Source organism: Oncorhynchus mykiss, chromosome 21 (assembly GCF_057628025.1).
Source record: "Oncorhynchus mykiss isolate SJ-2025 chromosome 21, ASM5762802v1, whole genome shotgun sequence".
Lineage (NCBI taxonomy): Eukaryota > Metazoa > Chordata > Actinopteri > Salmoniformes > Salmonidae > Oncorhynchus > Oncorhynchus mykiss.
Window position 1 is genome coordinate 23,353,095 of NC_143042.1, and position 11,388 is coordinate 23,364,482.

At 44.3% G+C, this 11,388-nt stretch overlaps 1 protein-coding gene and 1 non-coding gene across 4 annotated transcripts; both read left to right on the forward strand.

Moving 5' to 3' along the window:
• The first annotated feature begins 296 nt into the window (after positions 1-296).
• On the forward strand, positions 297-10,572 carry LOC110500267 (solute carrier family 25 member 3). 3 transcript variants are annotated; one of them, XM_021577543.3, is made up of 8 exons: positions 297-2,831; positions 3,239-3,396; positions 4,418-4,542; positions 6,001-6,180; positions 6,439-6,620; positions 7,271-7,443; positions 8,172-8,282; positions 10,123-10,572. In XM_021577543.3, the coding sequence occupies exons 2-8, from the start codon at positions 3,255-3,257 to the stop codon at positions 10,281-10,283; spliced, it is 1,074 nt and encodes a 357-aa protein (XP_021433218.1). In that variant the 5' UTR covers positions 297-2,831; positions 3,239-3,254; the 3' UTR covers positions 10,284-10,572. The 3 variants fall into 3 exon arrangements, with proteins under 3 accessions (XP_021433218.1, XP_021433217.1, XP_036813574.1); XM_021577542.3 differs by lacking the exon at positions 4,418-4,542 and adding an exon at positions 5,380-5,510; XM_036957679.2 differs by lacking the exon at positions 4,418-4,542.
• On the forward strand, positions 6,868-7,100 carry LOC118943022 (small nucleolar RNA SNORA53). Its single transcript, XR_005038758.1, has one exon. It is a non-coding gene; the product is annotated as a small nucleolar RNA SNORA53 (small nucleolar RNA).
• Positions 10,573-11,388: the final 816 nt, after the last annotated feature.

Genomic DNA, 11,388 nt, shown 5'->3' on the forward strand with positions numbered 1-11,388 from the left:
ACATGATAGACCGCTTGGAGTTTGCCAAAAGGCACCTAAAGGACTCTCAGACCATGAGAAACAAGATTCTCTGGTCTGATGAAACCAAGATTGATCTCTTTGGCCTGAATGCCAAGCATCACGTCTGGAGGAAACGTGGCACCATCTGTAAGGTGAAGCATGGTGGTGGCAGCATCATGCTGTGGGAATGTTGTTCATCGGCGGCAGGGACTGGGAAACTAGTCAGGATCAAGGGACGGATGAACGGAGCCAACTACAGAGAGATCCTTGATGAAAACCTGCTCCAGGGCGCTCATGACCTCAGACTGGGGCAAAGGTTCCTGTTCCAACAGGACAATGACCATAAGTACACAGCCGAGACAATGTAAGAGTGGCTTCGGGACAAGTCTCTGAATGTCCTTGAATGGCCCAGCGATAGCCCGGACTTGAACCCGACCGAACATCTCTGGAGAGACTTGAAAATAGCTGTGCAGCGACGCTCTCCATCCAACCTGACAGAGCTTGAGAGGATCTGCAGAGAAGAATGGGAGAAACTCCCCAAATACAGGTGTGCCAAGCTTGTAGCGTCGTACCCAAGATAACTTGAGGCTGTAATCGCTGCCAAAGGTGCTTCAACAAAGTATTGAGTAAATGGTCAGAATACTTATGTAAATGTGATATTTCCATTTTTGTTTTTTTTACATTTGCATAAATGCCTTAACTTGTTTTTGCTTTGTCATTATGGGGTATTGTGTGTAGATTGATTAGGGGGGGGGACTATTTGATCCATTTTAGAATAAGGCTATAATGTTTTTTTTGTGTTTAAAGTCAAAGGGTCTGAGAACTTTCTGAATACACTGTATGTCACCACAGCTCTGCATAGGCTGTAAGATATGTATTTTACACCAATAAGATTAATTCATTTATAAAGGTCTGTTTGTCGTCGGGTTCGGTTTGTTTTTTCTCGGGTCCGTTCAGGTCCGGGTCCCCCTTTAAAAAAATGATCAGGTCCATTTGGGTCCAACGTTTTGGTCAAGACATGATGTAACAAGTGCTGGTGGAAGAAGGCAGATTTGGTGATGTATTTTATGTGGGGCTCAAAGGAGAGAGTGGGACCCAAGTTTCTAACCGCAGATGGAAGAGCCCTCGATGGACATTATGAAGTCTCCTACTTTCTTGAGGAGAGCTTTGGGAGCCACCAGAATTATCTGTTTTATTACTGTTGAGTTTGAGTAGATTGGATATCATCCAGTTCTCATATCTGTTATATTTGATCAGAGACGGGGAGAGAGATGAAAGGTGGGTTTGGTGTGGATGTAAATCTGGGGGTTATCCGCATAGCAGTGGATGTTGAGACCATAGCGGCGGATGATCTGGCTCAGGGGAAGCATGTAGATAATAAAAGTCAGAGGTTCGAGGACGGAGCCCTGAGGCACTCCTTGGACCAGCCTTTCCAAAATAGCTACAGTATTTTTCTTACAGCAGTACCTTCTAGCTGCAGAGGGGGAGCTGAGCCTGCCCTTACAAAAAAAGATTGACGTTTTGAAACTGCAGTCGACTGGTATTTTGGACGGAGTAATTGCAGAATAACTGCAGTTACACTGCAAAATTACTGGGGTAAAAAACACTGTTCTTTTGGATGCAGTATTTGCAACATATTGCCGTTATAATGCACTCTAACTGCAGTTATACTTCAGTGTACTGCAGTTATACTGCACTCTGACAGCAGTCTTTTTTTTGTAAGGGTGTCAATGAAAAAATACAGGCTCAACTGAATACCCTCTACTTAGCCCAGAGTAGAAATCAGGAATAGTTTCACCTATTGCACTCATACTCACCCTGATGCTAATTTTAACCCAGACACCAACACACAGTCAACCAGAAGCAGGATTGAGCTGACTGACCATTGCCAAAGGATTGTTAAATATAGATTGTAGTAGAGGCATGAAGGCATTTTCTGTGGTTTCTGCTCTCTGATTTGATATTTATTAAACTGGTCCAATCATTCAGAGGTCCACTTGATAAGAGCTTCGCATGCTACTCGGGAACAAGGACATTCTGACATTTCTGACTTAACTGGTTGAACGTGGCAACTACAACCATAGCAAATTGGAAATGTCAGAGTTTCCTAGTTCTGACTAGCACGTGAATGCCGCAAAAGTCAAGACTGCCCTGACACTGATGACCTGCAGGGATGAAGCCTGCCCTGCACTACATGCCTAGATTAATACAATGGACAAGAATAGACTGCCAAGGCATCGTAATCTACTTACTCAGACCTCTCTCTCTTTCTCTCTTTATTGCTCTCTCTCTCTGTATCGCTCTCTCTCTCTGCCCCCTCTCCCTCTCTCGCTCCCTCTCAAATCAATTCAAAGGACTTTATTGGCCTGGGAAACATGTTTACATCACCTCACTCCCTGTCTTTACCTGGCACACACAGCACTCCATCATGTATCAACTAAATTGGCAGGAATACAAATGTAAAAACCAGCAAAAATCATTTTAACCGTTTCTGAACACAAGAAAGCAATAAGCACAGCAAATGTGTTTAGTCTTCCATGTGGTTGGTGGCACTGCCACTTCTAAAACTCAATTTAAAGAGAATTCTAGCATTGTATTTCTATGATAGCACTGAAGGCCTAGGAAAGTCCTATTTCGTGATTGGACTCCGCATTTTGATTGATCGAACTGTCATTGCATATATCGTCCCTGATAGGACGAGACGCAGAAGGACTATCCCACTTTTTCCCGTGACGTAGGACGAAGGACAAAATGATTTATCGCGAGGTCGTTCGGCCCCTGTGACCGCCGGTTGAAGTACAGTGGAGGCTCCATTTTAAGACACGGAAAGAGTGAGTGCAGTACTACGAAATATCTAAAATAACAATCCGATTTCACAATGTTAGAGTAGAATAGATTCTGAAGGCTTGTCTTTACTGTAATGCTTTGTTTAGGACGTTTAGAATGTTTTATGTTGCTAGCTTGTCTTGCGCAACCGTTCCACCTTGGGAAAGCTAGCTAATCGGCTAGTAGTGAGCAAGCTAACGTACTTCAGCTAACTATAGGAATAGCTAGTTTACACCAACAATAACATGATCTAATACTGTTTGCCTTCCCATTCAATGTTGTCTGGATGTCAAATTATAACTACACCCCCTTCCTAGCCTGTTGTCAGTGTAAGCAGAGCTGTTTTACTGTTGGTCGTGTTTCTATAGCAAGGTAGTGATCTAGCCTGCTAACATTCGCTTTCATTCTACAGACCGGTTTTGGACACCATGTATCCGAACACACTAACGCAGTTGTCCCGGGCTAATCCCTTCAACGCCCCGCTATTCTCCCTCCAAGAAATCGAGGAGCCCAAACAGAGCCTCCCCGCAAATGGACAGAGCCGCAACCTCGCTGCCGCAGCAATTGCTGGTAAACCAAGGTTCTGCATGCTAACAAGTAACGTTACGGTTAGCAAGTAACGTTAGCTAGCTAGCGAGCAATTACGCAGTCAACTGAATCAACGATGAGACGAGATACCGATTTTTATTCAACATGTGTATTTTAATATATACGACTTGTGTGCTCGTCAAACGTTCACAGCTATTTAGCCACTGTTATTACATGTGTAATGTCAAAGACAGGCCTTGTCTATGGAGGACACGGAAGGGCAGATGTAAACTCTGAAATATGCCGCAGGTATTTGAACTGAATTCATGACCCCCAATCGCTGTTCAAAACTAAGGTGAGAGGCCACTGTCTCACGTGCAAAGTAGAAGTTAAGCCAATGTCTGTATTGCTTTCTAGCACACCAACCAGCTAATGATATGCGTCTGACCCCTAAACGGGGGCATTGGTTCTCAATTCGGATAAGTTTGACAAGTTTTGTCAAGATTTAGGATCACTTGAAATGCTATCCTTTTTGTAACGTAAAGCATGGCCTTCAACAACCCCTGTTATATTCTGACCATTGCAATAGTATTGCTGTTTTTCATTGTTGCCTTAAAATTTTCAATTGAATATTTTTGTTTGTTTTTACGGCTTAGCCGGCCAAGTTCTAAAGGTGACATTAGCAATTATTGAACCACCATATGTTTGTCAGGCTTTTGGTTAGTTTTAGAGCTTGCTGACCAGTGTCCTTTATTATAGCCTAAATACTGTGTGCTGGTTGGTTGATTAGTTATATAGCTAGTCTGCTCTGCTGTTACAGCGCCTGTTGCACAACAGTCTTCCCTCGCAGGGAGTAAATATTCTATGTGTGCATGGCTCTTTGCACCTGTGATATAGGCCTATGCAGACTACATAGGACAGGACACACACAATTAAGTTCCACTTGAATTTTGCCTTTAGCCTAGTGAAGATGCAGTTTGCTCTTACTTATTACCACTTTTCTAATGAACAACATCAACACTTAAGTCCCCATTTTGAAAGTATTGCCTGACTCTTTCTTCAGAGGGAGACAGCTGTGAGTTCGGCTCACGGAAGTATTTACTCCTCTGTGGGTTTGGTGGCATCATCAGCTGTGGCACCACACACGCAGCCCTAGTGCCCCTCGATCTGGTCAAATGCAGAATGCAGGTCTGTCTATCCCTGTGGCCTGGAGCCACTTAAAACCCAACACGCTGTGTTGTTTTTGTTGTCTGAAATGCAATTTGCATGGGAGAATGGATGTATCAAGCAGCCCGGTTTTGTGCAGTTGTGGTGGAATCTTTGTCATTGTTGTTCCTCACGTTTTATCCCACTTGATCACCTGATTTTTGTTTTCGAATAACCTACATCGCATGGTAAGTGTGTGATTCATAATCACCAGTGTTTTTGATTAATGAACCTCCCTGCCTGCTACATTCCCCTTCCCAATCCAAAGCTAAAGGACTTGTAGGTCACTGAGGTCAGGAGTGACGATGGGAAAATTTGTTCAGGATGTTCACCTTGCTGTTTATAACATGATCAAAGTGCAGCTATTTGCTAGAATGTGGCCTATAGCTTTATAAGTAGGTTCAAAGGCCCAAGTAATTTACACCTCAATGGAACTATTCCCAGCTTTAAATTGACTAAAGTACAAAAGATTCATATATTTATGTAAGCTATATGTATTATTTTAACTAACTATGCAGCTGATGCTTCAACACTCTTTTTATTTTTTTATTTTTTAGTAAACGTTCAAATTCAGGACGTAAACTGATTCAAATTCAAAAATGTTATCATAGACGAGTATTGAGATACATTGGAATGTCAGTTTACTTCCTGAATTTAAAAGGAATTGACCTAAATCCTGATTCACAAGTGTTTGAAATTTGATCTGGCTCATTCCCTGGTGTGTTCTAATGTAATGGTGGCATGTTTGTTGGTGATTATTGTCCTGTGTTGCATGTGTCGTGATTGCGTGTTGGGCACGTATTGTGTTTTTTGCTGCAGACTCTGCAGATGTGAGCTGTGAGTTTGGCTCAACAAAATACTATGCCCTGTGTGGGTTTGGGGGTATCCTGAGCTGCGGCCTCACACACACAGCTGTTGTACCCCTCGACCTTGTCAAGTGCCGCATCCAGGTTTGTGGTACCCCCTGTAGCTGTCTGCTGTGTGAAGGCCTCCGTAGCTCCTGTAAGGAAAGGTGCCCAATCCCAAATCTACCCCTACGACTTTAGTTTCAACTTTATTGTCCCAGAGGGATTGTTCAACAATTGTGGCTTTAAAATTAATCGAGACTTTGCAGTCCCAATGTACCCTTAATTCCTAAGCACTTGAATAAATGAGGGAAAAAATTGGGTGAAAAACTTGATTTGGGATTGGGCGGAAGATTGCTGTAGATTAGCAGACATCAGATAAATCACTAGCTATAAGTAGTAGTGTTCATCTGGATAAACCCCTAGTTCACAACCTGAAACCTAGCGAGTGTGTTTTTTTTATTTATTTTTTTATTATTTTTTTATGAACATGGCCCAGAAACCTTAGATAAAATTACCTAGATTTCAGCTCATAGGGCTCTAGTCCCATTGTTCCTTTGACTCTCTGCTAATCAAAAAAATGTTTCTTCCTTAGGTGGACCCTGACAAGTACAAGAGCATTGGCAAAGGCTTCTCCCTCACATTGAAGGAGGATGGAGCCCGAGGGCTGGCAAAGGGCTGGGCCCCTACCTTCATCGGCTACTCCATGCAGGGTCTCTGCAAGTTTGGCTTCTATGAGATGTTCAAGATCTTCTACAGTGACATGCTTGGAGAGGTCAGTCAGGGGTAGGAACCAATGTGGGGAGAAACCAACACTGTTGGATTCCAGTGTTTACAGTATTTTAAAGGAACAGTTCACCCACCAAAAATAATTAATTGCATGCTAATTACCAGACGCTTTTATGCAATTACAGTACAGTGAGCACTTACATTTTTAGTATTTATATGTAATCCCTGTGGGACTTTTAACATGGCATTGGTTTTGCTAGCCCACACAGGACCACAACTGACTTCGCCCCCTCTCATCTAACAGGAGAACACCTACCTGTGGAGGACATCCCTGTACCTGGCTGCGTCTGCCAGTGCAGAGTTCTTTGCTGACATTGCCCTGGCCCCCATGGAGGCTTGCAAAGTGCGTATCCAGACCTGCCCCGGCTACGCCAACAACCTCAGACAGTGTGCTCCCAAGATGTTTGCAGAGGAGGGAGTATGGGCGTGAGTAGATATTGTGTTTGCGATGTTATTAGGTTTTTGTATTTGTTTTGGTGGCTGTGTAACCTGTAAAGGTATTCCATCCTTCTCAGGGACAGCTATGAGGTGTATGCTTTTGTTCCTACACTAGGTGAACAAACCTGCTTCAACTTGTGGCCTTTATTAGATTGTGTGTTTCATGGCTGGTATGAAACATAAACCTGCAAAAGTAATTCTTGCTCCCAATAGCTGATTTGAGAGGTTACCACCAAACACGCTCCTTAGATCCACCTCTGGAGGGCACTCCTGTGCTGATGCTGTTGTCTGAGTGCTGCAGCTCCAGCCTGGAGGCCCTCAGCAGCTTTTTGGCTGTACAGTTGGAGGTGCTTGAGTCATTGGCGTGTGAGAGCAGTCTACCTGCCTCCCAGCACCCCTGCTGCACTGGCAACCCTCAGTTCCACTGACGGGACCCTACCAGTAGAGCTATGCTGGGGGATGGACAATCCCATAGGCCCTAATGGTATTTTCCAGGTTTGCGCCTTGATAGTTTAACGTAGTTTGTTCTCATCTCCGTTTCCACTATTGTGTGGGGAAAATTGACTGTTGAAAGTCGGTGCCTTGTTAGTGACCACCATATTGACGAGAACTCTGATCTGTATGTACGGAACTTTCAGGTTCTACAAGGGTGTGGTTCCCCTGTGGATGCGGCAGATCCCCTACACCATGATGAAGTTTGCCTGCTTTGAGAGGACCGTGGAGCTGCTCTACAAACACGTGGTGCCCAAACCACGTGCTGACTGCACCAAGTCCGAACAGCTGATCGTCACCTTCACGGCCGGCTACATCGGTGAGTAGTAGTACCACAGGAAATAGGATGAAGGTGGGTCTAGGAGCTCACCTTGAGTCATGTTTGTGTTGTCCTCGTAATAACTAAGGTACATATTAACGTTTTGCTATGGTGTGCACTAATGAATACGACCCAGGTCTCTCTGGGTAAGTAGTTGCCATTGGTCACAGATCTAGGATCATGTTACGCTTCCACAATTTGGTTAGGATTTGGATTTGTCACGTGCGCCGAATACAACAGGTGTTGACCTTAGTGAAATGCTTACCTACAAACCCTAACCAACAATGTAGTTTTAAAAATAATAAGAAATAAAAGGTAACAAATACTTAGAGCAGCAGTAAAATAACAATGCCCCCACACTTTCACTCTACCGGTACCCCCTGTATATAGCCTCGCTATTGTTATTTTACTGCTGCTCTTTAAGTATTTGTTACTTTTTATTTCTTATTCTTCTTTTTTAAGCGTAATATGATCCTAGATCTGTGACCAATGGCAACTACTTACCCAGAGAGACCTGGGTCGTATTCATTAGTGCACACCATAGCAAAATGTTGTGCAACGGAAAATGAAAACAAGTGTTACTTATTGGACATGTACAGGTAGTTGTCCCTCCCTGTTTCAATCAGTTTTCTTCCATTTGGTGACGGACAAAGACGACCCTGGCTTCTGTTTGATGGTATATAGTGGTCCTATATCGCAGTGTGTGCTGATTTGTCTGTCCCCTGCAGCTGGTGTGTTCTGTGCCATCGTGTCCCACCCAGCGGACTCAGTGGTGTCTGTACTGAACAAGGAGAGTGGCAGCACCGCCGTCCAAGTGCTCAAGAAGCTGGGACCTAAAGGTGAGTGGACAACCGTAGGGCTTGTCTCATTTAGGAAACACATCCTTCCTCAAAGTTGTCACCGATGTGATTTGGTACCTCGGGGTACTTTATCCAATCAAACCCTCTCAGGTTACTGGGCGAGAATAGGTGGGTCTAAATAAATATTTAATGGCCCAATTCTAACAACACGCTCCATAGATCCATATCTGGAGGGTGCTCCTGTGTGCTGGTGCTGTTCAAATCAAATGTATTTATATAGCCCTTCGTACATCAGCTGTTATCTGAAAGTGCTGTACAGAAACCCAGCCTAAAACCCCAAACAGCAAGCAATGCAGGTGTTGAAGCACGTTGGCTAGGAAAAACTCCCTAGAAAGGCCAAAACCTAGGAAGAATCCTAGAGGAACCAGGCTATTTGGGGTGGCCAGTCCTCTTCTGGCTGTCCCGGGTGGAGATTATAACAGAACATGGCCAAGATGTTCAAATGTTCATAAATGACCAGCATGGTCAAATAATAGGTCTGAGACAGGTAGCACGTCCGGTGAACAGGTCAGGATTCCATAGCCGCAGGCAGGACAGTTGAAACTGGAGCAGCAGCACGGCCAGGTGGACTGGGGACAGCAAGGAGTCATCATGTCCGGTAGTCCTGAGGCATGGTCCTAGGGCTCAGGTCCTCCGAGAGAAAGAGAGAATTAGAGAAAGCATACTTAAAGTCACACAGGACACCGGATAAGACAGGAGAAGTACTCAATATATAATAAACTACTGCAGCATAAATACTGGAGGCTGAGACGGGTGGGGTCAGGAGACCCTGTGGCCCCATCCGATGATACCCCCGGACAGGGCCAAACAGGAAGGATATAACCCCACCCACTTTGCCAAAGCACAGCCCCCACACCACTAGAGGGATATCTTCAACCACCAACTTACCATCCTGAGACAAGGCCGAGTATAGCCCACAAAGATCTTCGCCACGGCACAACCCAAGGGGGGGCGCCAACCCAGACAGGAAGATCACATCAGTGACTCAACCCGCTCAGGTGACGCACCCCTCCTAGGGACGGCATGAAAGAGAACCAGTAAGCCAGTGACTCAGCCCCTGTAATAGGGTAAGAGGCAGAGAATCCCAGTGGAAAGAGGGGAACCGGCCAGACAGAGAAAGCCAGGGCGGTTCGTTGCTCCAGAGCCTTTCCGTTCACCTTCATACTCCTGGGCCAGACTACACTCAGTCATATGACCCACTGAAGAGATGAGTCTTCAGAAAATACTTAAAGGTTGAGACCGAGTTTGCGTCTCTCACATGGGTAGGCAGACCATTCCATAAAAATTGAGCTCTATAGGAGAAGACCCTGCCTCCGGCTGTTTGCTTAGAAATTCTAGGGACGATTAGGAGGCCTGCATCTTGTGACCGTAGCGTACGTGTAGGTATGTACGGCAGGACCAAATCAGAGAGATAGGTAGGAGCAAGCCCATGTAATGATCTGTAGGTTAGCAGTAAAACCTTAATCAGCCCTTGACTTGACAGGAAGTTGTGGTCTCTCTTGAGTGCTGCAGCTCCAGCCTGGAGGCCCTCAGCAGCTTTCTGGCTGTACAATTGGAGGTGCTTGAGTCATTGGTGTGTGAGAGCAGTCTACCTGTCCCCCAACCAGGCTGGGGGTGGCTAACACTTGTTTTAGTCCCTTTGGATAGAGTCCTGTAACATTCCATGTACAGTCCTTCTACTGAATATGGCCTTTTTAAATATTGCATGTATGACTGCCTAACATTGAGTGTTTGGCCCACTCAAAGAAACTAAAAAGCAGATGTAATTTATTTATACACTTCTAGCAAACACCTCCCTTCCATTCTCTCCCCCTTTAAGGTGTTTGGAAGGGCCTGGTTGCCCGTATCATCATGATCGGTACTCTGACCGCTCTGCAGTGGTTCATCTACGACTCCGTGAAGGTCTACTTCCGCCTGCCCCGTCCCCCTCCCCCCGAGATGCCAGAGTCCCTCAAGAAGAAGCTGGGGCTCACTGAGTAAAAAAAACAACATCTCCAGGACCCCCTCTCGACTCACCTCACCCCCCTGGCTGCAGCACACAGCTCTGTTTTCTATATTTATGTTCCTAAAGCAGCTCCTCTTCTCCAGGGCTGTTCCTCCCATGTATATTTAAGAGAAAGAGAGACTGGAAGGGAGGGATCCATGTTTGTCCCCCCTCTGCACTGAGGTACAGGAGAATATACGTACTGTAGAAACATGGTCTGGTTTTATCAAATCATGTCATTAGTAATGTGGAAATGATAAAAAATTAAAATGTTTCCCTCTAAAACATGTTCAGTTTTAATTTCTTGAAGTTTTCCACTGAAAATAATTTTGGTATTGGGTTTAAGTGGTATATTGGTATGCTATACATTTTAAGCTGCCTCCCTTCCAGCATTGGGGATCGCCCTGTCGATTTCTATGGTCACAAGCACTGTTTGACAAACTGTACACACCACTCTTGTTGCTCATGGGAATTTTGCTGGTTTAAAGCTTCCTTAAAATTCTACACATTTTGTCATAGGGTGTAAAGAAAATGTTGCCGTTTTAAAGAATTTTCATGCAATTATATACATTTTGCCATGTCCATGTGATTTGAGTAACTAAAAAATTACAACTATCTGTGGGCAAAAACAAACAGCTGACATGGTCTTGTTGATCTGGGCATTTCTGACAAGTTATAAATAGCTTTCTACGGTATGCAATGAATTACACTTACAAGAGGAAATGATGCTGCACTAACCAATGGAGAAATTGCACCTTGTGCATTCCTATACAACTTTCAGGAGTTCCTTTCAAAAAATATATTATAAAAAATGTAACCATGTAAATCTCTTTAGGACAAGGGGACGTATCAGTATATTTGCCTGTATTTACCCCCCCCCCAAAAAAAATGAGATGCTAATGTGGCTATCATAAAGTACTACAAATGCCACGATGATCTGGACGAAATTGCCGAATCACGGAAAAGGTAAGAATCTCTGGATGTGCTATGTTAGCTAGGCTCGACATTTATTCTCTACATTTTTTAAATTAACAATTCTGAGTACTGTCTGGTGCAAGTTCTAAATTGACACAACTGTTGGCAAAAGTGTCATCTAGAGAT